The 27,424-nt window shown below is 39.8% G+C and overlaps 1 protein-coding gene across 1 annotated transcript in view; it reads left to right on the top strand.

The window, feature by feature from the left end:
• Positions 1-25,155, top strand: part of hook2 (hook microtubule-tethering protein 2) — a 48,937-nt gene extending 23,782 nt beyond the window's left edge. The window contains exons 14-22 of the mRNA XM_061973536.2: positions 5,814-5,880; positions 11,076-11,213; positions 11,750-11,837; positions 13,684-13,718; positions 13,790-13,872; positions 13,967-14,070; positions 14,130-14,237; positions 21,192-21,263; positions 23,631-25,155. Of these exons, the coding sequence (XP_061829520.1) occupies positions 5,814-5,880; positions 11,076-11,213; positions 11,750-11,837; positions 13,684-13,718; positions 13,790-13,872; positions 13,967-14,070; positions 14,130-14,237; positions 21,192-21,263; positions 23,631-23,759 (824 nt within the window). The 3' untranslated portion in view covers positions 23,760-25,155. The remainder of the gene's footprint in view (positions 1-5,813; positions 5,881-11,075; positions 11,214-11,749; positions 11,838-13,683; positions 13,719-13,789; positions 13,873-13,966; positions 14,071-14,129; positions 14,238-21,191; positions 21,264-23,630) is intronic.
• The last annotated feature ends 2,269 nt before the right edge of the window (positions 25,156-27,424 follow it).

Genomic DNA, 27,424 nt, shown 5'->3' with positions numbered 1-27,424 from the left:
AAGTAAGGTCCGCTGGACAAATTTGGACAAGTTGTTTGAGTCTTTGAGGCCTGGACCGAAATCCGAGAAATTAACTTGATAACTTTCGAGACCTTCGTCTCCGCTTTCAAAAAGGATGCAAGAGGGCTCAGCACCTGAGTGCCCTTTATTCAATAGCAGGAATAATTTAACCAAGTGAACCCTCTTGTCTCAATCCACAATCTTTGGCCCCATTTACACAGTGACACATATCTTGATTTTTTTTGCCAGTCGAAAGGCTCCAAAGTACTTCAAATCTGATCTTTTGGCATCAGATTGAGGCCACATTCGGAGGTAGTTTTGAATCCGATTTGGAATCTGATCTTTTCAAATGTGACTTTATTCTAAAAGCATTGCGACCCGAATGCGACTTTTCCGTCAGCTATGAGCGAGCTGCGTCACTCGTGTGCGCCGGGAAAGACGCAGTCACCGGCGGAAGTGGATACTTCATCACAAAATCTGGTTTCTGTGAGCAACGTCTATTTAATATGACCAAATTTTAGTTTCATCATTCGTCAATAGTGTGCAAATAATAGGCTATGTGTAATATATGAGTATATATTTTGATTCCAAAGAAATGGCAATTGTTCAAGGACCAGAATTGATGCTGTGGAGCATTCGCTTACATGTGAGTTGAAAAATAAAGCTAATGTAGATCCAATTTATTTTCACGTAAAAAACCCACATTTTTTTCCCTTTTTTTGTCCTGTCCAGCTTCTCAGGCAAATAATATTGTTGATGTATTTGCCCATATCAGCTGTACAAATTTACTTTTATAAAAGAGAAGTTTGGGATACTTCTCTTGTTGCCTTATCTGTATTAGACTATATTAAATGTATTTATATTATTATTTGATTATTTGATGTAGCCGGGCCGTAGCAGGAGGGGACAGAAAGTGGGGGAAAAAGGAAGACGGAGGGGGAAACCGCGGGGACAAGACAGAGAGACAAAAACAGCAAACAACAATAACAACAGAACAACATCAGCAAATAGGATATATACAAATAATATGGTTAAAAAAGGACAGCAAATGAGCAGTTAGTGAAATAAATATTAATAATACAGAAATGACAATGAACATTATTACACTACAAATGGAGCAATACAAATACCAATAGAAATAGCACTACTGATAATGAATAATAACAATAATTACCTCTATCAACAATACAATTGTTTCAAATGCAACAATACATATACAATTGTTTCAAATGCAACAATACATATATCTAACACTAATTTTTTTAAGGAGTTGTGACTTTTGTTTTATTTTATAGTAGTAGCGACTTCCTGACGGTCAACTTCCTTTGTTTTTGTTTTTGACTTTTATTGTTTACACTGGAGTCTGATTTAAAAAAAATATGACATTTTACTTGCAGTGTAAATAGTCAGCTGGAATAAAATCCGATTTGGGACACTTTGGCCTGCAGTGTAAACACAGTCTTAGTCTACTCAGTGGCCTAGTGGTTAGAGTGTCCGTCCTGAGATCGGTAGGTTGGGAGTTCAAATCCCGGCCGAGTCATACCAAAGACTATAAAAATGGGACCCATTACCTCCCTGCTTGGCACTCAGCATCAAGGATTGGAATTGGGGGTTAAATCACCAAAATGATTCCCGGGCGCAGCCACCGCTGCTGCCCACTGCTCCCCTCACCTCCCAGGGGGTGATCAAGGGTGATGGGTCAAATGCAGAGAATAATTTCGCCACACCTAGTGTGTGTGTGACAATCATTGGTACTTTTAACTTTAACTTTAACTTTTAGTGGGTGGAGGCGGACCGCTTGCAAAAAGATCCTCGCTAGTTGCGACTGTAATGAAGAGTATGTAAAAGCATGATTGCAAATTCAAATATATCTGAGCAATATTAGCCCATCAACACGGACAAACAAGCCAGTATGCCACATTTGTTGGAAAGGAATCGAATAAAAAAAGACAACAAAACAAACCACCTGACTTAAGCTTTTCCAACTGGGGAAAAAAACTGCACTTTTATTATGTTTAGTATTTCAGCGGGATGTTTTTGATGAGCACGCTGTGGAGTAAACTTTAAGAACTCAGCCAACACGCCTCGTCTGCATCTTTTATGATTAGACAAGCCAACACATATTTGCAAGGCCATTTTCAAGAAGAATATTTAAAGAGAAAATACATCTTGTGAGACGATGTCGGCCAACCCCGGAAGTTCGAATGGGTTCTACAAATTGTAAGTTCAGATATTTTATTTCTTTATTTTTTCACGTTTAATATGTTTTTTGCAATTTTAATTTCGACAGTACCACATAGGATATGTTATAATTGCTGATGCAGGTTTATTGATTTTTAAATGCGCCAGAAAATAACCCATCTTGTATACTTTTGGTGGTCATTCAATGCCCGGTAGTGCGTAAATGTGTTCCTGCATAGTATTTCTCCAGCAATGGTCATGTGGTGACATCAATGATGGTATTTTGTGAGGTAATCATTGGACACAGGACATCACTGAAGGCCTAGGTGGGAAACGCGCGGCCTGCCACTGGATTATATTAGTGCTTAATTTGGTAAAAAAATAATGCTGACAATATCGTTGGAACAATAAATCGTTTAGCAAAATGTGTTATCAGACCAAGCCTTTTTAGGGTGAAATGCTCCCCTACTTTTGATGTATTCATGTTGTTGCAGCGACCGCAGCCATTCTTCTATTCCTGTAGCTTGCCGTCACCGGTCACAATGACTCGCACATGTTTTTTTCCAACTGGGAAAACACAAGCGATGACATCACCGACAAATGAACTGGTCAGCGACAAATGTTATTGATTTTTGAATTGTTGCACCCCTAATGGAGGCACCTTTTGGCCTGACTTCGTCTGTGTGATGGATGGAAAACAAAGTGTGTGGTGCACATATAGAGGACAGTCTGACTTGTGCATTGTAAATTATACCCTAAAGTGACTTGTTACAACAGTCAGGCAATACATCTTCTAAATCTATATCCTCACAAACACACATTGTCTTTAAAATCAGCACTCACACAGAGCCCTGGAGACAACGTTTTGTCTATATGGCCTGCATCGTCCACTGCTTGAAATTAAGTCTGCACCCGTGAGTCTATAACTTTGACTCGTGTTGTTGAATAAGGTTTACTGTAGGTACAGTACATGAGATAATATCGCATATTACAGTTTTGAGGCAGATGACTTTAAAAAAGTTAGTTACCGGTACTTTGAAAAAAGTAATTCGTAATGATTTTACTCATAATTGGTTATCAGGGAAAGTAAATAACGTATTACTTTTTGGAAAAATCTTCAAATTCTTGGCGTGCGCCATTGAGAGATGTTTCATGGGATTAGAGTTACTCTCAAACACGTTTGCTCTAGAACATGGGTGTCAAAGTCATTTTTGCTCGGGGGCCGCATGGAGGAAAATCAATTCACACGCGGGCCGGACTGATAAAATCATGGCATAATAATTTGAAAATAAAGACAACTTCAAAATAGTTTTTTTTTTTGTTTTACTTTGGCCAAAAGTAGAACACATTCTGAAAATGTACATATTACAAATAACAAATGGCAACTTTAAGTTAGTTGAAACCTCTGAGGAAATAATTGGTGCAGTTTCAAAAACACCATAAATAACACACTGAGCTTAGACTTTGTCTCAGGGTTTTTACAAAGCCAGTAAACTTTAAGCATTTCCTGTTCAGCATTCTCATGTTTGCAGTTCACCATTAAGGACGTGTTTGGAAAAGCAACCGAGCGTTTCCTCAAACCGCCGCATTGGTGAAAACTGTCCAACAAATTAATGTATCATCTTTCAAATATTACACCATAGCCAACATCAAGGTAACATACCTACAAACTTAACCAATGTGAACATGCTTGATTTAAGCATCAAATAAAATGGAACAAACAACAATTTTACAATGGAGTTTCAGTGTGCACATCGTGCCATTAACCAACTCTAACTTCAAAGATGATTGTTATGTTGACTTAAGTCTTTGCATTTTACCGTTTCTTTATTAGTCTGCTGCCAGCCACAACAGGAGCCGCTGATTGCTTGCACCAGTGATGGTTTGAGTAGCAGCAGCCAATCCAGAGGGCGCTTGAAGTCCGCTGACATGTCATCTTAAACAGTGTCATGTGTGACGTGGGTTACACTTGCATTGCTATTGCGACATCCAGCTTACACATTTAGAACAGCAGTTTATTTCATTCAAAAATTGCAGTTCATTTTTATACTTGGCGAACTCATTTTCCGGGCCATGGTCCGGATTAAGGCCCGCAGGCCAAACGTTTGACACCACTGTTCTAGAACATGGTGTACATATCAAATGTTTGTTCTTGCCTTGTACATCAATGACATTGAAGCAGTACTTGTATTTCCATCCTGGGAACGCCCGTTTTGACTTGCTTGTGTCCTTGAATGCACCTTGCGTGAGAGTGATCGGTGGAGGAAGTGTTGCATGGGTGTGTGGAGAGGACGCATATATCTATGTGTGGATGTAATGATAACCGCTGTAAAACTTCTGACTGATAGTATTGCCGTTTTAAATGAAAAACCTGTGATTAATAACTGCACTTTGGTAAAATCACAGACTGACTCACACTAACTAAATGTTAACATGAATACAAGACACAATAATGTCTTTTCACAATAAGAAACAATTTACCACAACCTAAACTTGTAAAAACACATTACTGTCTAAGCAACTAAGATATGAAGTTGTGATCAATCTGTACCTGAAACACATAACACATAGTGTTTTCTTGGTTTTGTTTTTTTAACAACTTTATTAACAAAGAAAAAGAGTTATTCAACAGAAAGTAAACTCGCCTGACATGATTCAAAGTGAACACTCAATTTTCCTTTCTCAATTAAAAAAAACATTCTAAAACTTTTACAAATTAAAATTGGAGAAAAAAAAAGATTTAAAGACTCAAATAATAGTATGTCTTTTAAAAATCCAGAACAATATTTGATGTTTCTTCTGCCAAGAAAGTATATTATGTGTCAATTTATTATAGTACATCCCTTGTTGGAAGAGAGCACTGCTCTCAGATGAATGAATTTCAAATAAAGTGTCGCTGTCGGTAACTATAAGGGTTTTATTTCTAACACTGTCAACATGTGTCACTCACATTTTGCATGACACCAGCCAGATAAATCACTTTTACCCGTCCATGCAAACTCTGTCACCCTGGTTAGTGTTTCAAAAGCTCAGTTTTTAAGGACACAAACCTTTTGTTTTCGTGTAACAAAGAACATAATAGCATTATTTTAGATATCCTCATTCCTCAAAGTTCCACTCCCTTGCATTGTTTTTTTAACTTTTTTTTTTTGTTCGTAATCGTGGAACCCGCGTCCCAACGACTTGTTTGACGTCCTTAATCATGTTGGATTCAATCGATTGAAGTGAAGTGAATTAGTGAATTATATTTAATATAGCGCTTTTCTCTAGTGACTCAAAGCGCTTTTACGTAGTGAAACCCAATATCTAAGTTACATTCAAACCAGTGTGGGTGGGGACTGGGAGCAGGTGGGTAAAGTGTCTTGCCCAAGGACACAACGGCAGTGACTAGGATGGCGGAAGCGGGGATCGAACCTGCAACCCTCAAGTTGCTGGCACGGCCGCTCTACCAACCAAGCTATACCGCCCCATATTTGCACATTTTAAATTATTTGCCGATGTTATGACAGTGTAAAGTCTGGTTGTGGAGAGCCATCTGCTGCCAGTAGTTTTTATTAAATACAGAGATGAGGCTTTTTTTGTTGTTGTTGTACATTTACAGATATTCCCGCTCAACCTTAATCTCTCCACAGGAGGCTTGTGTGGCAATGAGGCTGAGGCAGGGAACCTTGCTGCAGAGATCATGCCTGCTGAGCTCAAGTACGTATTAATAATTGTGTATATAAGCTTTGGGCTCCAGGGTTTATTGTATAGCAGTCCTCCAATAAATCCTACTTGCTCCTATTATTATTTTAGCGTAACTGATGAGATTGTCCCTTATCCTACCACAAACACGCACTGGTGGCAATATCAGTGCTCTCTATATTTTTTTATGATTGGGACAGTATTTACTACTCCTAACTCTTCAGTTTAGGCTTTTGAATGCAAATGTTGGGCTAATCCAGTGCTTTTCAATTATTTTTGTCAGGCCCTCCCCCCTTTTGGGGACATAAATTGAAATATTGAGAACATGATACTTATTTCTTTATCGGTACAAACCACATGCCACCTTGTGTAGTGTTTTCTCATGTTTCCCCTGACACCTTATCATGCCCATCCCACTATATAAGAAGTACGGCTCTAATGATTAAGAAACTCTTAAAGCAGGTGTGACCAAAGTGGGGCTTGTGGGCCAAATTTGGCCCATCGAGTTGTTTTGTTTAGCCCGCTGAAGGGAGTGAACTTTATTATTTACATTTAGGTTATTTGTTTCACGCTCAAAATTAGGGGTGTCCCGATCCAATATTGATATAGGATACCGATGCGATATCGGCAAATATCCAAGTATCGGATGCGATCGGCTTGCATATAGAATGTCCGATATAAGCTCCGATACAAGCAGTCCTTCAGCACGTTTACTTGTGCAAAGCTGGATAGACAGTGAACATCTAAATGTCCTCCAATCAGTACACACGGTTGGTCGTTTATCATATTTAAGTTACCATATTTACAGACTATAAGGCGGACTTAAAATCCTTTTTTTCCTCAAAACTCGACAGTGCGCCTTATAACCCGGTGCGCATAATGTACGGAATAAGTTTGGTTAAGCTTACTCATCTCTAAGCTATTAGATTTGGTACATGGTGTAATGATAAGTGTGACCAGTAGATGGCAGTCAAACATAATAGATAAGTGTAGATGTGTAGCCCTATGATTGCAATATGTCAAGTAAACAACACCAACATTTGAAATGTTTCATTGAACATATAGAACATTACACACGGCACTCAAAAATATATCAATGTTTTACTACGACTTTGGTAGGCTATGAAGCCGCACCGCTTGAATAATTGTCGGCACATTAAACATACGAGTATTATTATGGTGTGTGTATAAGGTAAGACATATCTGACATTTTGTTTCGCAATATTATGCAAAAGCAACTTTTCTTACCTTCTGGTACCTGCTGATCTGTATTTGGGATCTGTAGAAGTCCTGAAAAATTTTCCCGAGTCGATAAGCTTCTTCTTTTTCCTCTATCTTTTTGTTATGGGACATTCATCCTCCGCTGTTGCCATTTCTAATATAAAGTAGTGTAAAGTTCTTACTTATATCTGTCCGTAAACTTGCCATGAAAGCGCTAAAACATACCTGTGTAGTGAGTTCACATTATTCACCCAAGGAACTTTAGTTATTAGAGTCCCGGTCGGACAGTTTTTCACGGGATACATTTTTTGTGTTGTTGTTTCCGGATGACCAGATGCTGCTCCGTTATTGATTTAAGTAAAGTCTGAATGTCATTAAAACCGTTAGCTCCATCTTTTGACACTTCTTCCACTCCCGTCCTTGCACGCTACACCGCTACAACAAAGATGGCGGGGAGAAGACGCTGTTGAAGGTGAGCCACGTTTTTAAGACCGCCCATAAAACGGTGCATCCGGAAGCGACTGTCAGAAAGCGGCTTGAAGATGATCTGTAAAACATAATCTATGCAACATTTTGACCAAAGAACCACCATTACATGTTATGTAGACCACAAGGAAGTGTTGTCAAGTTAGAAAAAAATAAATATATATAACTCCTTTAATGCGCCCGGTGCGCCTTTTGTATGAAAAAAGATCACAAATATTATTAGAAGGCACACCGCCGCCCTTTGGTCTGGAAAATACGGTAAGTCATTTACAAAGGGTAAACATGGTTACGGCAAGCAAGCAGCTACACAACAGCTTAGCAACCAAACGTAAAAAGTGTCCTTAGTTGACCAATATTGCAGTCTAAGACAGCACAGTTGTCGATACAAACAAGTATCAAATAATTATAGTTGCATATTACTTACATACAAAGTCTCCAAGGCAGAAGCGTATTTGAAAGTATCCAGTAACAAATGTGTTCGCATCATTCAACTTACTGTGTCCTGAGCTTAGTTTAATTAATTATTTTGACCACAGCATAAGTCCATTCGAGACGGTTAATAATAAATAGGTTAGAGTTCTTGAGACCTTTGTTCTCTGTTTAACAAATTTCCCTTGATAACACATTTTATACCATTCCACACTACCAAATCATTACTGCTGATACTGTATTGGTACTCAAGGTACTCGGTACTCAAGGCTCCAATATCGGTTGAAAAAAAATTGTATTGAGACAATCGATGTCTTTGGCCCACAGCCCATTGGCACATTTCCGAGGCAAAACGTTTGGGCACCTCTGCTCTAAAAGATATCTGTATCTCATTTTTAGCACAAGGAGCCACACATGTCATTTACACTCATGTGAAAAAATAAAGCCCCGCCTACCACAGAACACACTTTTTACAACATAAGGCAGTGTAATGTTAGCTTCACACAGAAGCTCTTTGGAACAAAGAATGCTCCTTCATCTTCGTGGCAGCTGCGTCATGGGAATTTCTGCGCAAATACAAAGACTTGAATGTAACACCTTTAATAACTCAAGAACAGGATCAAAGTCTGTGTACTCCAGAGATTAGTGATCAGCAATTATTTTCTATCACCCCCCACTGGGAGACAAAAAATGTTCACACATTCCCTAAATTAAAATCCTAATGACAATATTTATTTAAATCCTCATTACCAATAAACTGAAGGGTTATGTATGTATACTTGGTCATATTTCCAGGTTGAGCCTTTTGATGAATTCAAGTAGTGCTGCCACCTAGTTGGAGGCGTGTGTATAGTTCAAGAATAAAAAAAGGCAATAATAGTCCCTTGCCCCTCACAGACCCCCTGAGATCCCATTGTTTGAGAAGCACTGGGATATTGATACACCATTAGGGATGTCACGGTATGAACATTTCTTATCACGGTTTTTGTGACCAAATTATCACGCTTATCAGTATTATCGCAATATTTTTTAATGTGCTCAAACTGTTCATTAAGTACCTATACTGAAATCTTTTAACTAAGTTTTATTGAAAAAAACACAAACAACGCATTCAAAATGAATTCCTTTGAAGAAGAAACATTATTGTACTTGTAGCTCCGAGTAAAAAAATTAATGTGCATATAAAAACAACACAAGCATTATAAACAAAGTAATATGGCAGAAACAAAATAACATAATCAAGTAAAAAATACATGTGGAAATTGTGCAAGATGGCACCTTATGGACATAAGAGATAAGCAAATATAAGAATGTTGAAAGATGGCACCTGATGGCAATAGGACATAACTGCACTTTTTGTCCATATAAATACAAATAGTGTGCTTATCGTATATGAGATCTAGTCTTACACTTAGGGCTGCACGATTATGGCCAAATTAATAATTGAGATGATTTTTTTATCAATAGTGAAATCATAATTATTAATCAGGATTATTCATTATGTTAGGTAAAACAGTGTTGGGTTGGAGTGTGAACGTTATGTCTAAAAAGGCTATAAACGTAATCCATATATTTAAAGGCAAATATTTGTCTATGTTCATTAATAGTATCAAAATGTCACCCCTTTCACATTACACGATGCCTTTATCTCGATGTTTATATTTCTAAAGTATTTTTTTAAGTTATGTACATTTACATGTACATGCTATATTGGGACCGATCCATTAAGAGTTTGAGCAGAAATATGTCATATAGGGATTAACTATACACAATAAAAAATTAACAAAGAGCTATGTCACATTGTTTCTTAAAGTAACTTTGTGAAATGAACAAAGCCACAACTTGTAAAAAAACATGTTGTATACTTTTTGATATTAACATAAAACACAAAGCAGTTTGGCTAATGAAGATAAAGTCTAATAAACAAGCTTTCTTCTCCAACAACACCATGTGTTTCAGCACTTGGCCAAGAAAAACAAACAGGAGTGATACCTCTCACATCGAATACACAATCTTCACAGCTTGCGTTCAATTCAAAGAGCTAACAAAACATTTGCGCTAGTATTGATGTTATTTGAACACTGATACAGTTTACAGGTAAATAAAGAAGGAGTGAACATCCCAGCCAACAAACTACAGACTATAAACATGTTGTGACAACGTTCACGACACATCACCTGCTGCATGCTAACTCTGTCCGAGCAGTTGATGGACGCTGTGTTGAAAAAATTAAACCAACATCTCCTCCATGCTATACTTTTAGCGCGGGACAAATGTGTCTGTCTCCAATATTGTCCACACCAGTCGTCATGTAACAGCAGCAGTGCGCTCTTGAACGCACGCCCAGAGTCCATGGAAATAAAGCGAGGGGAAAGGAAGTTAAACGAAGCGATAGTCCGAGTACGGAGCGAATCTGTAGTTGCTTTCCACCATGTTTCAAGCTAACGACGTTAGTGCGCATGCGCCGGCACTGCTGTGACTCCTTTTTCAGGAAGTAAGCAGCGTTGCCTAAAATGTGTTAATAAATGACGGTTTTTCGGTAATTAAAATTTTAAACGGTATTACTAAACGTTGGGAATTTTACCACGGTTTATCATTATACTATTGATCATTTCATCCCTATACACCATGTTAACAGTATTGGGTAATCATTTTTTAAAACCCATTAATTTCTTCTGAATTGTAATATATTTTCAAATCTCAAAAATATATTTACAAATACGCGTTTATTTATAGAAATGATTTATTTGTATATCACATTTGTATTTTTATTTTTATTAAAATATGCATATGTGTATATATATATATATATATACGGTATATATATATATATATATATATATATATATATATATATATATATATATATATATATATATATATATATATACGGTATATATATATATATATATAAGTTGATGTGAGACAATTCTACTTCCATAAGAAACAGATATATTTTGGCGGCTCGCGGCCCAACATTGGGCTTCGCCCTGCCTTATGGTTAAGAAACACTGATCTGGACCATTCTGTAGAGCTTTCTTCATCTTCTGCTGCCTTTCTGATGTCCAATCCAGGGAGACAATGGTGCGCCTTCAGAGTGAAAACAAGATGCTGTGTGTCCAGGAGGAAACTTACAGGCAGAAAGTAGTGGAGGTGCAGGCTGAGCTCGAGGGGGCTCAGCGCAGCAAGAATGCTCTAGAAACCCAAAACAGGTAGGTGACAGCCTGCCATCAACCTACATAGTGGGAAAAACAAATCCTCCTCCCTCCATGCTGCCATATTGTGTGTTCCTTGACATTAAGATGGGTGTTATACGGAGGGTAGGAGTGCTATTTGCCTAAATGTCAACTCACCCTCTGGACTGTGTGGGCTGGACCGGAGGACAGACAGCAGAAAGCCAGATTGTCTCTTGTTTCTGAGCGTGCATCTGAGTGTGTTTACATGCCTGCGGGCATGTGGACATGTGGGTGGACTGAGTGTGTGTGTGTGTGTGTGTGTGTGTGTGTGTGTGTGTGTGTGTGTGTGTGTGTGTGTGCGGCCAGGCAACACCAGGCCCAGGGTGTGGGAAGCATCCTCACTAACAGGAGGAGAGGAGTGGAGTGAGCATGCTCAGTAAAGCGCAGCGCCGCATGGCCTGGCAACACACAGATGCACAAGGATCAACACTTCCCCCTACTTGTATTCCTCCCACACTTTTAACTTTCAGTCCTCCTCTCCTCCCTCTACAACAATTGTTCTGTCTCTTCAGGCTACAACAGCAGCAGATCTCGGAGCTGCGTTCTCAGGTGGAGGAGCTCCAGAAAGCACTTCAGGACCAAGACAGCAAAGCTGAGGATGTGAGTTGCGGTCAGCTTGTTTCTCCTCCGTTCTCTCCTGTCCCTCTTCTTGCACCAAACAGATCAAGTGCTGATTTTATTGGAGTAGTATTTGCTTACATATGTTAGACTGTGTGATGGGGATGTGTGTCTTATAATAACTGACGATTCAATTTCGGATTCTCAATTTGAACCGATTCTCAAAAAATTTATTTTCGTATAAAATTTATAAAACATTTTCAAAACCAGTTGCAGTTTAGACAAACTTTTCTTGGCTAAAAACTATACAGTGTAATGTAATGTAATCATCATATATAATAATAATAATAATAATGCAAGTAACCATTTAAAAGATAATACACATTTATTTCTCATTACTATGGAATGTTTTATCATTGGAAGGTAAATACTTGATCCTAAATAAATAAACCAAAAAATAACGTGGGCTCTCATTTCTGTAAGCGAAAATGTAACGTAAATAAATATTAAACAAATACAATTAATGAAGATAAATAAAGCTCCTCTTGGCTGCTGACGAAGATGGCTTAAAAAAAAAGTATTTTTTTTCTGGGGTGGTGGGCTCAGTTGGTAGAGCTGCCATGCCAGCAACTTGAGGGTGATTCCAGCTTTCGCCATCCTAGTCACTGCTGTTGTGTCCTTGGGCAAGACACTTTACCCACCTGCTCCCACACTGGTTTAAATGTAGATAATGGGTTTCACTATGTAAAGTGCTTTGAGTCTCTAGAAAAAAGTGTTATATAAATATAAATCACTTCACTTGAAAATGTGTTCTTTAAAAAGAATGTGGTTATTTTAATTTTTAATTTTTTTAAAGATTTTTGAAAATGTTGAATCAATTAAAATTGGATGTGAATTGATTTTTTTTTTGTCAGCGCCCCTACCTTGTGATGATACATTCACAATTTAAATCATAACAGAATAAAAGGAAAATGGAAACATATATATTTTTATTTAAAAAAAATTTAAAAACTTCATTCATTGTATTCATTGCTTTTTGAATCTTCAAATCTGACATCCTATGGTGTTCTTATTTCCCCCCACATGACTAAATTACATTCTAGCACTCCTCTAAAGGTTTTGTATGATACCCTATATAAATGTAATACAGATGCCATAAAAAAACAATAAGACAAATGATAGGCAAAGAGTTGCTAAGTGTCCCTGCAAAGACCTTGTGCTTGATGGCAGCCTTTTTTTCAGCCTATTTTGCTCAAACTTGACACATGCTTGTCAGTTCTTTAGAAGTGTGTACCAAATTCTGTGTTGATTATTCACATTTGACATGAGTTCAACCTATAAAGTATGCTAATAATAGCAGCACTATGTGATGCTTTTGTCAGAACATAACACAGGCAGCAGAATAAGAGTGCACAAAGGCAGCAGAATAAGAGTGCACAAAAGTAACATAGTTGAAAAAACATTTTCCAGTACTGACTTGTTTTTCAATATTTAACACCCTAACTGAATTGTGTTGATTTAAAATACACATGATTGATAACATTTCAGCAAGCATGCTCTACAAACACAAGAGAACTGATTGCTTTATGAGTTTAAGTGCTTGCTGTACGTTGAAACATGTAGCGTGTAGAAATGGAAGCCGTACTTGCTGTGGTGATTCACTGTTAACGCCTTCCCCTCTTCTGTCTGTCTCTCCCCGCCTGCCCCGCCGAACAACTCTGCCAAAATCAGGCCATCGTAAGTACGGCCCACCCTCTGTCCAACTGGCCTGTGATTGATTGTCTTTGACAGCTTCAAACACACAACTTTTACTTTGTGCGTGCATGCGTGTGCGTGCCTTCCCTTAAAATGAGGTGACCGTGTTTTTTCCGTTTTGTTGTTCATACAGTCCTCTTTACTGAAGAAGAAGCTTGAGGAGCATTTGTGAGTACTCTGTGACTTACTGCAGATATTATCATCCACTCACATTTCCAGATAAATGTATGGAATTTTAGGGAGAAGCTCCATGAAGCCCACACTGACCTCCAGAAGAAGAGAGAAGTCATTGATGAGCTGGAGCCCAGAGTGGACAGCAACAGTTGAGTCCTAGAAAATGTTTTACTGCTTCAGTACAGAAAACATGTTTTGTTTGTACTTGGCTGAGCCCCTTTTGACCTGTGTGTGGCTCTCAGTGGCAAAGAAGATAGATGAGCTCCAGGAGATCTTGCGGAAGAAGGATGAGGACATGAAGCAGATGGAGGAGCGATGCAAGCGTTATGTGGAGAAGGCAAATACGGTCCGTCTGTTTTTATAGGTACTGGCATTACTTTACCCTAACAACATGTGTGTGTGTAGGTGATCAAGACACTTGGTCCTCAACAACAGCCAGTCACTGTGAGTCCTGATATTCTGGCCCTGAAGAACCAGCTGACAGAGAAAGAGAGAAAAATCCAGCACCTGGAGGTATGAAGCTTATTTTTTTAACAAAACAAACAGTGGGGTATAAAACACCAACAGGAACAACACTACCTATGTGCACATGCACAGATTTAATCAGATTAACCAGAATAAAAATGCTTCATGTATACGCGTTTTTCTGAATTTTTTGACCCGATCACACAGGTTCGGTTCAAAATTTAATCCCGATCATTCGGATTGTAGCGCATGAAAACACATCTTCAATTAATTAAGGGACGGCGTGGCGCAGTGGAAGAATGGCCGTGCGCGACCCGAGGGTCCCTGGTTCAATCCCCACCTAGTACCAACCTCGTCATGTCCGTTGTGTCCTGAGCAAGACACTTCACCCTTGCTCCTGATGGGTGCTGGTTAGCGCCTTGCATGGCAGCTCCCTCCATCAGTGTGTGAATGTGTGTGTGAATGGGTAAATGTGGAAGTAGTGTCAAAGCGCTTTGAGTACCTTGAAGGTAGAAAAGCGCTATACAAGTACAACCCATTTATTTATTTATCATTTAATAAATGTTTATTTATATTAGCCCTTAATCTTCCAAAATTTGGGTTGGAATGATCCTACTGCGCATGCCTTTGAAGTCAGATATACTTTGGTGGTGGAGGTGGGACTAAAATAGTCTCAGAATGAAGCGATTGTCTTGCTGCTGTCTCCCCCCATTCAACATGTACAGACGTAATGTTATATGCTGTTGAGTTTGTTACTTTAAAACCAGACTAGCAAAAACAAAAGTATGGTCTGGAGTGTCATGTGTCCATGTAACTATAAAAGAAGGGATGCCGTTGTCGTCTCAACGAGCTGTTTTATTCACAACATTACAGCTACTCCAAGTGCTAACTGCTAGCCTCAAACAAATACAAAGAACGTCGTAACATGGAGAAGCACCGCAATCTGTACATAATCGCAACATAAAAAGCACAGAACATTTCAAAATAGAGGTCAAACGAAAGTAGCGAACAGAAGAAAACAATTATAAATACCATGATCATGTCGGACAAGCAGAAATGCACAAAGCCATGTTTGTTTACAGTGGAAGTCACTGCTTAGTCAGCACCTGCAGTGAGCAAATTCGTCCAAAAGATGGCGCAATAACACAAATAACACACCTTTCTGTTTATGTAGGGTTCTGCGCATGTCAAAGTAAAGTATTTAAGGTGTGAGGCATGAAAATGCACATCATAATCAGATAATATTTTCAGGGTCCATGTACACAGGAACATTCTAATCTGAATAATGATCAGATTAAAAAACGTTGTTCATGTACACGTGGTATTATTCTATCCCAACATACAGTACATCTATGCTCCTGCTTCACAATTTGGACAGAAGTACAGTGGAACCTCGATTTACGAACTTCAATGGTTCTTGAACAGGGTTTGTAAATAGAAAAATGTGTATAGTGAGGCAAATTTGTATGAATAAAGCTTCAACAAAAGTCTATATTTGAATGAAGGTTTGTACATTTTTAACTATGGAAGGGCGATATGGCAAAAAAATGATCAAGATTATTTTTTGCATACCATCCGATCTCGATTAATATCACAATTTTTTTAAAATTAAAGGCGGATTGTATCGTGCCGGATTATATAGAGTACCGTTGCATCCCTACTGTGTACTACTGCAGTATCTTGAAACAAACATTTCCGCCATGTTTGATGGAGGTGATGTATACGAACAGCTGACAACTGTCATTTTGTTCATATATATATATATATATATACACAATACAATCACAAAGACATGAGTGCCTGCGAGTCCGCATTCAGGGCAGGATTACTGCACACCACAATGTAAAGTCAACCGGTGAGACTGAAATGTGTTAGTTAAGTCGCAGCTCCTTCTAAATGCTGCGTTTCAACTTCTATGCAGGTGTTAGTCCATCCATCCAACCATCTTCTTCCGCTTATCCGAGGTCAGGTCGCGGGGGCAGCGACCTAAGTAGGGAAGCCCAGACTTCCCTCTCCCCAGCCACTTCGTCCAACTTCTCCCGGGGGATCCCGAGGCGTTCTCAGGCCAGCCGAGAGACATAGTCTTCCCAACGTGTCCTGGGTCTTCCCTGTGGCCTCCTACCGGTCGGACGTGCCCTAAACACCTCCCTAGGGAGGCGTTCGGGTGGCATCCTGACCAGATGCCCGAACCACCTCATCTGGCTCCTCTTAATGTGGAGGAGCAGCTGCTTTACTTTTAGTTCCTCCCGGATGACAGATCTTCTCTCCCTATCTCCAAAGGAGAGCCCTGCCACCCGGCGGAGGAAACTAATTTCGGCCGCCTGTAGCCATGATCTTGTCCTTTCGGTCATAACCCAAAGCTCATGACCATAGGTGAGGATAGGAACATAGATCAACCCGACCGGTAAATGGAGAGCTTTGCCTTCTGACTGAGCTCCTTCTTCACCCCAACGGATCGATACAGCGTCCGCATTACTAAAGACGCCGCCTGACGATCTCTCGATCCATTCTTCCCTCACTCGTGAACAAGACTCCGAGGTACTTGAACTCCTCCACTTGGGGCAAGATCTCTACCCCAACCCGGAGATGGCACTCCACCTTTTTCCGGGCGAGAACCATGGACTCAGACTTGGAGGTGCTGATTCTCATTCCAGTCACTTCACACTCTGCGAACCGATCCAGTGAGAGCTGAAGATGCTGGTCAGAAGAAGCCATCAGGATTACATCATATGCAAAAAGCAGAGACCTAATCCTGTAGCCACCAAACTGGATCCCCTCAACGCCCTGACTGCGCTGACAAATTCTGTCCATAAAAGTTCTGAACAGAATCGGTAACAAAGGGCAGTCTTGGCAGAGTCCAACCCTCACTGGAAACGGGTCCGACTTACTGCCGGCAATACGGACCAAGCTCTGACACTGATCATACAGGGAGCGGACCGCCACAATCATACTCTCTTAGCACTCCCGACAACTTCCCAGGGGACACGGTCGAATGCCTTCTCCAAGTCCACAAATTTGACTGGTTGAGCAAACTCCCATGCACCCTCAAGGATCCAGCCGAGAATATAGAGCTGGTCCACAGTTCCACAACCAGGACGAAAACCACACTGTTCCTCCTGAATCCGAGGTTTGACTACCCGGCGTAGCCTCCTCTCCAGTACACCAGAATAGACCTTACCGGGAAGACTGAGGAGTGTGATCCCACGATAGTTGGAACACACTCACCGGTTCCCATTCTTAAAGGGCGACTAGTGTTAGTCATATTTCTTTTATTTAGTTTTCCTGGGCTGCACTTCCAGCTGTGTAAGGTGAAGAGGCACAACGCTGATTGAACATTAATCACGCCGTGGCGAGCCTGATTTTTGCGACGGTGGAACGGGAGGTTGCGCGCACAAACATTCACAGAAAATCACAGACACACACAAGATCACGGTCAATAAAGGCAGATTGTCCATGCAGGATAATACCACGCAATGTTGCTTCTCTTCTGTTTACTATTGCGGTGTCTTCTAACAGACATTTCCGCCATGTTTGATCGACGTAAAAATGCTATCAGTTGATCCGCATGATAGAATGATATCAACGATCACGATCATATAATCGCCCAGCCCTTTGAACACAATGTAAAGTGCTTTTACAGGAGTGTTTCTTAACCAATGTTGGGCCACCAACAAAATATTTGTTTCTCAGCTGTGGTCCATATGGGCCGCAGTGTTACTCAGTTGTATTACACGTTTTCACCACTTGACAATATCAAACAAACAGAAGAAGTCTGGAGCGAGTCATAGAGAAGTTTCTTAAAGCGCAAAAATGATGACTAAATTGTGAAGCCGTATTTTCATCCATTTTCTACCGCTTGTCCCTTTTTTGGGGTCGCGGGGGGTGCTGGAGCCCATCTCAGCTGCATTCGGGCGGAAGGCGGGGTACACCCTGGACCTCATCACAGGACCAACACAGATAGACAGATAACATTCGCACTCACATTCACACACATATTCATTATTATTTATTTATTTATCGCAACATAATTGCATGAAAATGTATTTTTTGTCAGTAGTCCCTTCTTTTGCAGTATGTTTGGTTAGTACTTACTTTTTCTAATCAGCCTGGCCTAAGCCTAAAATGTTGTACCGGTACTAAATAGATAGTAATCTTTGTGATTACGAAGGTCCTGGATTCGATCCTGGGCTCGGGATCTTTCTGTGTGGAGTTTGCATGTTCGCCCCGTGACTGCGTTGGTTCCCTCTGGGTACTCCGGCTTCCTCCCACCTCCAAAACATGCACCTGGGGATAGGTTGATTGGTAACAAACTTCAGCAGCTGACGAAAGAGCACAAAATGGCTGCCCGCGGGACAGGAAATAAATAAATGAAGTGTTTGTACACGGAGGCATGCCAAATAGTTCATCAATCAAAAAGTTAGCAAAAGGGGGTTGGTAATTCTTGGTTCCACTAGGAATAGCACTAGGAATGTCACCATGAACATTTTGGCATCCAATCCAATTTTTCTCGCCTCAAACCCGATTATAGACCTAAAAATGTTTTATAGCAAGTAACTAAATTAAACACAATCATGCATGTCTATAAAGCTTATGATGTTACGTTTAGAAATCATTGATATAAATCTGATGATGTATTAATTTGTGGTATTGAATGCTACATACATTTCTTTTTTATTGGCTCCCATTTTAATCATTTGAGTTTTGCCCTCAAAGCCTTCCTGTATCCAAATACGTACTGCTTGACTTTGTAAACAATAATAAAAATAGCAAAAAAACATTTTGTGTTAATAACAAGAAAAATATAAATCTAATTACTTGTATAGTTTACATACTGATACTACACACGATATTGATAGTATCTACATCTGGATCGATCACCCCTACTTTAGCTGTGTGTGTGTGTGTGTGTGTGTGTGTGTGTGTGTGTGTGTGTGTGTGTGTGTGTGTGTGTGTGTGTGTGTGTGTGTGTGTGTGTGTGTGTGTGTGTGTGTGTGTGTGTGTGTGTGTGTGTGTGTGTGTGTGTGTGTGTGTGTGTGTGTGTGTGTGTGTGTGTGTGTGTGTGTGTGTGTGTGTGTGTGTGTGTGTGTGTGTGTGTGTGTGTGTGTGTGTGTGTGTGTGTGTGTGTGTGTGTGTGTGTGTGTGTGTGTGTGTGTGTGTGTGTGTGTGTGTGTGTGTGTGTGTGTGTGTGTGTGTGTGTGTGTGTGTGTGTGTGTGTGTGTGTGTGTGTGTGTGTGTGTGTGTGTGTGTGTGTGTGTGTGTGTGTGTGTGTGTGTGTGTGTGTGTGTGTGTGTGTGTCTCGCATGCTTAGCCATTCCTTTTCCTCCAGTAATAGTGATATTCAAATGTTGAGTTGGTCCCCTTTTTTCTAATATAGTTGATCATATGAAAATATTTTATTTTATGGGGTATTACAAAATATCACATTGCTACTGCATTTTGGGGTTACAAAAACAATCCTAATTAGGTTGTTTTTCCACAATCAGTCAGCCTTGGTTTTTACTTTTGTTGATAATTAAATAAGTACCGTCATGGATCCACTAGCTATAGAAGCTAGCTCTCAATCTTTGCTGTTACGCCCCCTAGAATAAAGAAAATATTTTGCGCCCCTCCACTCTCCGCCGTGACTATAGATAATTTGTCTATAAAATTGTTATAACATTATACGCTTATCATTAAAGGAAACACACCGGTCTTTCCTGCTCTCCCATCGTGGTTACAGTGAAGCCAAGTGCTACATACGATTTGTGATATTCTGGCACGGGAATAAAGCATGTTCTCCAAGGACACACACGCCTCCCTGGCCATGGAACGCGCCCCTCCAGGAGGGCCCGCCCCACTATTTGTTTGGGACTGGGCTAAACGGACTCAATAACTTTTTGGTGAATTTACAAAACTGAAACCCATACAAATATGCATGAAAACACTCTACCGACATCACACATGGGGCAATGTAGTAAGTAACAATTGTTTTAGTTATATTGTAAAACTTACAAACGTTGCTTGCAGTTATGAACGAAGAATCCGTACAAGTAGAAGCGCTATGAGCGATTAGAAAATGAAAAGGCACTTATACTTCCGGTTAAAAGCTTTTAAATAGCAGGAAACACTGTAACCATTCACCCAGCAGCAACTGCAGCGAGAAAACTCGTCCAAAAGATGGCGCCATAGCACAAACATTAACGTTTGTGTTTTATGAAAACTATTTGCATTATGGCCGTCAGCGATGAAAATTCCATAAATTAGTCGCACCGTTTTATAAACCGTAGGGTTCAAAGCGTAGGGAAAAAGTAGCTACTTAAGTCCGGAATTTACTGTATATGCTGTGAAGAAGTTGTTTTAAATATACATACTGCAACCTAATATGCGATCGGCCTCCAAAATCCTGATTGTGTCAAGTCAATTATAATTACTTGACAACAAGTGACACTTTCCACCCAAGTATCATACTCCTTAAATATAAAGTCAACAAGTTTTCATTTTAAAGCAGTTCTTCCCATATTAGCAAAAATATTATTTGACAGTCAAACTGTTGCCGTAATAAAACCTCGAATGTACAGAAAGTCAAAAGTGGGCGTAAAAGTTACTAAAAAACACAAACTTTGTTGCATCACTTTACAGGTGGAGTCACACAAGTTAGACCATCCAAACACCACCTTAATTAGCCATGGTACATGTATATACATTATAGTATACTGATTTGTAGGAATGTTTTTTTCATCTTGCTTGGCCTTACTAGTAGAATACTGTATGTGTGGTGAAGGCCGAAGAAATAGTGGAACATGAGCAGATTGAGTTGGTTGGAATGAAGTGAGGTCTCTGACAGCAGTTTCTTTTCAAATAGTATTAAAAAATGTGTGAGTACTAGTACTTGCACAATATGCTAATATGTCGTGACCTCATTTGAACTTCAGAGTTAAGGGTCGTTTTTAATATTTAGCTTCAATTCCTAATTGTAAATGATACATGTACAATAGTCTTGCAGCTCACGTGTGTTATTTTCAGCATGATTATGAAAAGAGCAGATCCAGACATGACCAGGAAGAGAAGCTCATCATCAGTGCTTGGTACAACATGGTAAGTCAGCTCAGCTCTTCACACAAACACTAACTGTGCCGTCTAAAAGTTTTTGTTGTTGTCGTTGGCCCGCTGCATATGCAGTTTGTGAACTCAATTGGTTCCACGACTGGGCTCTTAACTCAAAACACTCGTATCTCAAATCATCACCATCAAAATCAACTTCATCTGTGCTCTAAAAGCAGCACTTTTTAACATGAAACATGCCTTTTAACAAGAACAACTAACTTTTATTGTTTGAAAAACAACACAATAGTTGTGTGAAATAATGTAATAATATAGTTCACTATTTTAATAGAGCTGAGAATCTCTGGGCACCTTACGATTCGATTCAGAATCCAACACAATTCTCGTATATAAATTGTAGTAAAACATTTTCAAAACAGGTTAAAAAAGCTTCTCTTGGCTGCTGACGTACAACTTATATGTGCACTGTTGGCCTAAAAAACTTATTTTATGAATGTTTTTTTCATTATTATTACTTACAAAAATCACAGGATGTTAATCAAACCTGATAAAAGAAAATGGAGCAACCCTCACTCCAACCCAATCAAAACTTAGGCTAGAGATACAATACTGAAAAAAATAGAAATAAATTAAAAGAACAACTCAATATTAAAATCAATGTTTGTTTTTAATCCAAAATGTTTTGTTTTTTTTCTTTTATCGACTGTTCTGGAAAATTATAAATCAATTTAGAATCGCAATGAATAAAAATCGTGATTTGGATGTAAATTGATTTTTTGAGCACACCTAATAATGACCTATTGTTACCTTTTACCGTATTTTCCGCACTATAAGGCGCACCTTCAATGAATGGCATATTTTAAAACTTTGTTCATATATAAGGCGCACCGCATTATAAGGCGCATAGAATAGACGCTACAGTAGAGGCTGGGGTTACGTTATGCATCCATTCGATGGAGCAGCGCTAAAGGGAATGTCAACAAAACAGTCAGATAAGTCAGTCAAACTTTATTAATAGATTACAAACCAGCATTCTGACAACTGTGTTCACTCCCAAAATGAATAAACAGCTGTTTTATTATTTTCCCTGAGGTAAAGTCAGTGACGTGGTGTTTTATCTTTTAACAACAGCAAGGTATAACATGTAGTGCAACATATATATCACAAAGTGGAGGGCAACTTTTCCCTGATTCAATAAACACGTAAAAAACAGTGATACTGTTACGGTAAATTAAACGTTAGTGCAATCACAATATAGTAACACTTGAAATAGTGCAGAGCAATAACAATATATCAATAACTCAACGTTGCTCAAACGTTAATGTAACACAACACACAAAATAAACATGTAAAGCTCACTTTATGAAGTTATTCCTCATCCACGAATCCCTCGAATTCTTCTTCTTCAGTGTCCGAATTAAACAGTTGGGGCGAATACGTCTTGTCGAAGTCGTCATTAATCGAGTCAGTGTCGCCGCTTCTCTATTCCCGTGTTCTACTGCGTGACTGATCGTCTTAAGTTTAAACTCTGCGTCGTAAGCGTGTCTCTTAATAGGAGCCATTTTGGGGTCTTTACATAAACAAACAAATGGAAATGAAACGGCACGCCTCGCGCAGTCATATCCCAGCATGCACCGCGCGCTTCTTCTTCTACGGGGGAAAATGAAGTCGGCGGCTGCTTACCGTAGTTGCGATTGATTGATTGATTGAAACTTTTACCTGTTGGAGGCTCAATATTAGACTTAGACTTAGATATTGGTCCATATATAAGGCGCACCGGATTATAAGGCGCACTGTCAGTTTTTGACAAAATTGGAGGTTTTTAGGTACGCCTTATAGTGCGGAAAATACGGTACTCTCCTTTCAAATGTACATCAATTAGATAAATAGGGAGATTGTATGATTTTAATTGCTATGAATAAAAGGTTGTTTTATGGATAGGAGATAAACTAGTACAATTCTCCTTTAAATTGGTCCACAAAAAAACCTGAGATAATATATAGGCTTTTTTTTTTAGTGTTGGTATAATTCAAATTTTAGATAAAAAAAATATCCGCTGGTGGAGTCGCGGGGGAAGCAGCCTAAGCAGAGACTTCCCTCTCACCGGCTACTTTGTCCAACTCATCCCGAGGTGTTCCCTGGCCAGCCTGTAGACAAAGTCTCCCCAACGTGTTCCGGGTGTTCCCCGTGGAATTGCCCTAAACACCTTCTCTGAGAAAAATAATGGACAAAAATATGTTGTCCTATTTTGTTTGTAGTGAAGTATATTTAGCTGCTTAGCATATTTTGACCTACATTGTGTTTTCTAAGGACAAATGTGAAGCATATCCTCTCCTTCTTATGACCTCCCTGAACTAAAGACTTTTTCCACGGTCACATTTAGTTGTTTTCTTTACTCAGGGAATGGCCTTGCAACATCGCGTGGCTGGCGAGAGGCTGAGCCCCTCCAACCAATCTATGTCCTTCCTGGCCCAGCAGAGGCTGGCGACCAACATCAGGAGAGGCCTGACTCGACCTCACCCCAGATAAAAACCTTCACATGCTTGAGGAAGGAACCAGAGAGAGAATGAGGTGATTTCTCATCATTTGAACTCCTCTTTTTCTACCTTTTTTTTGGGGGGTGCACTAGCTGCTGATGCCCCCTAGTGGCTACACAAGGTACTGTGGCGAATTTCAACTGGAGTATGAAAAAAGGCTGTCTCACCTTTTTTAAGGTGAAATGTACACTGTTTTTATTTCATCTTTTAATTTTTAACCCACTCTTAATACAAGTTTAGTTGTTTTTTTTTAACATTATTTGGTTCTTAGAGGACCTTTAAAATGAAACAAAACGCCTCATTAAAATATACGAACGTTGCCCCAATACCTCCAGATACACACTGTATACATGGATTATTTTTTGTTGTTGTTGTTGCTTCCTCAGATCATGTAAACTGCCTTTTTGGACTCTATAAGTCTAGTCTTCACTTGAATAATATTATTCTCTTAAGAAGCACTTTCCCTTAACAGTAGCTGTGTTTAGTGCCTCGTAAGAGACACAAAATGCTTCCTGTGTGGTTGGAAAGGATGTATGGGATATGTTCAGTCATATTATTTAACATGTTCAATTATTTGAGTTTTTTAAATGAATTTCACTGCGAATTATTTTTCTCTCGCTATGTGAAACGGTGTGGGTTGAACCTAAATGCACTCACCACTTTAGAGGACACAAATGTGAATGTAGGAACTTCCAAACCAACTGACAGCCTCCTCTCGGATCACAAATATGTGATCAAGGGGAAGAAACACTAAATGCTGATTAGAACTGGGAGGAAGTGTTATTGAATGCTCACATGGAGTTTGTCTGTTCTCATGAACTTAAGTGTATATAAAGGTTTTGTTTTAAGAGATGCCTTTTATTCACTACTATTTTTGTACAGACGAGCTGCTGCAAGCCTGTAATATTCATTAGATCCCGTGTCTTGTCGTCCTTCCCTGACTACGTGTGCTGTAGTCTATACAGACCGAAATTTGTGTGCACAGTTTTTACTTTTTGGATTCACGTCATGATTAAGTTGGTGTTTTGTTTGCAGTGTTGACTTTGTTTTGCTGTATATTGGTCTAATAGATTATAGCACACTGTACTTCACACAAGGACGTTCACAATTTCCACTGGAGCACGACAAATAAATGGGATCTTAAAACACAAGATGGTGATGTTTTAATACATATTTGTGCTTATTATATGGTGCGTGAATTCCATTTGCAAAGAGAAGAATAGACACAACTTTTTGTAAGGAATGACATCAAATAAAAGTGAAAAGGTAACATAGTATTTTGAACCCTTATTAGCTATACTTTTTCAAATGTTCTTGTAATCAGACCATATTTTCGGTATATTAGATGGAATCTTTACCTGACATGTTTGGACCTGACCATTGTGACGTGTGACGTGTTGCCTATCAGCTGTTCTTCAGGCACACCTGTTAAGTCTACCTAGTTGGTTTTATTTTGTGCTTTTTCATGACCCACTGTATTGGTTCAGTTATTCCCCTAATGCAGGGGTCCCCAAGCTACGGCCCGCGGGCTAAATGCGGCCCGCCAGCGTCCAAAATCCGGCCCGCGCGAAATCTCAAGTTTTGTTTTTTTATTTGTCCGACCGCTTCAATGTTAGCACCTCTCTTTGTTTATAATGTCTATTTTCTGCTGGATCTACTCTCTATTTTATGCTGCCCTTTTTTTTGGGCTGCAGCTGTTACATACTGTAATACTGTACATCAGGGGTGTCCAACTCATTTGAGCTCAGGGGCCGCATGGAGGGAAGTCTGCGCACACGTTGGCCGGCCTATTAAAATCATGGCATTAAAATTAAAAAATAAAGACAACTTCAGATTGGTTTTTTTGGCCAAAAATAGAACAACACATTCTGTTTGTTAAAGTTTAGATTAGTGGTCCCCTAATTACGGCCCACAGGCCAAATACAGCCGCCAGCGTCCAAAATCCGGCCCGGGGAAAGTCAATCAATCAATCAATGTTTATTTATATAGCCCTAAATCACAAGTGTCTCAAAGGGCTGCACAAGCCACAACGACATCTTCGATACTGAGCCCACATAAGGCATACTTGCCAACCCTCCCGGATTTTCCGGGAGACTCCCGAAATTCAGCGCCTCTCCCGAAAACCTCCCGGGACAAATTTTCTCCCGAAATTTCAGGCGGACCTGAGTGACGTGTCGACAGCCTGTTTTCACGTCCGCTTTCCCACAATATAAACAGCGTGCCTGCCCAATCACGTTATAACTGTAGAATGATCGAGGGCGAGTTCTCGGTTTCTTATGTGGGTTTATTGTTAGGCAGTTTCATTAACGTCCTCCCAGCGGGGCAACAACACACAACAACAGCAGTCACGTTTTCTTCTACCGTAAAGCAGTTTGTCTGCCGTAAACAGCAATGTTGTGATACTCTTAAACAGGACAATCCTGCCATCTACTGTACATGCATATGTGACAATAACATCTAGGGCAGTGGTTCTTAACCTTGTTGGAGGTACCGAACCCCACCAGTTTCATATGCGCATTCACCAAACCCGAACCGTAATCACAAAATTATGTTATAATATTAAAGAAATACTAATAAAGATATATTTTACAAACGGAAAGTTACAGAAATGTACACATGATCCCATGTTTACATATCATTGTGCAACATGTGAATGTTTTGGTGGGAACTAAATGCAATATCTGAAAGGGGTACACATTATTTCCAAAGTAGGACCCCCACCCAGACATATAATACTTGTACACAGCTCATGATAAGTGGGCCAAAACACTTACGGTATATTAGAAAATAATATCATGGAAATGACTGCTGTCATTTGATTACAATAATAAAACATTGAAATTGTTATTTAGTCAAGTTTGGGACAGGTGTGCTGCAGGTGTGACCACAGTGCTTGTGCACGTCTGACGTCGCTCACATGTGCTCCACCGAATGCTCAAGGAGTTTTTGCGTTTGCTCACATGGAAAATTAGAAGGAACATTGTTTGGGGGTATCCATAATACGCCGACAGGGAGAAGTTTTTATTTAAAGGATGAGTCGGGCGTGTCTTGACCTCCGCGGCGGAGGCTCTGCCAAACCCCTGAGGCCGACTCACCGAACCCCTAGGGTTCGATCGAACCCAGGTTAAGAACCACTGATCTAGGGCTTTTAGAGAGTGCAGTGCACAACTGCGCACACAACAAGGAGACAAAGCAGAAGAATGAGGAAGATACAGCCATAGCGACGCCAACGACGAGTAAGATGAAGAAATACGGTTGTAAATTCCAAGCCGCAGCTGCGATTGGACCTGGATAGCCTCCGGGAAGAAGTAGTGGACTACCAAGTGCTTGGCAGTGAAGATCTTATTCAGGAAGCAAAGATTGACCGGTTTTGGGCCATGCTAGGGAGAGATGGAAGATTCCAGACTTTAGCGCATTTGATGAAAGCACTTTTGTGCGTGCCACACAGCAATGCATCATCAGAGAGGGTGTTCAACATGGTTAAAAAAAAGTGACAGAGAATAGAACAAGGATGGACAATTCAACCCTTAACTCAACAATGAGTAGATGAGTGTTATGTGTGTGTATATGCGTAAATAAATGAACACTCTCAAGGTTGGCAAGTATGGGGTAGACTGACGGAAGCGAGGCTGCCAGTTTGCACCTACAACCACCTAT

This window comes from Nerophis lumbriciformis, linkage group LG22 (genome assembly GCF_033978685.3).
Source record: "Nerophis lumbriciformis linkage group LG22, RoL_Nlum_v2.1, whole genome shotgun sequence".
NCBI lineage: Eukaryota > Metazoa > Chordata > Actinopteri > Syngnathiformes > Syngnathidae > Nerophis > Nerophis lumbriciformis.
This window is presented reverse-complemented; position numbering and strand designations above follow the sequence as displayed.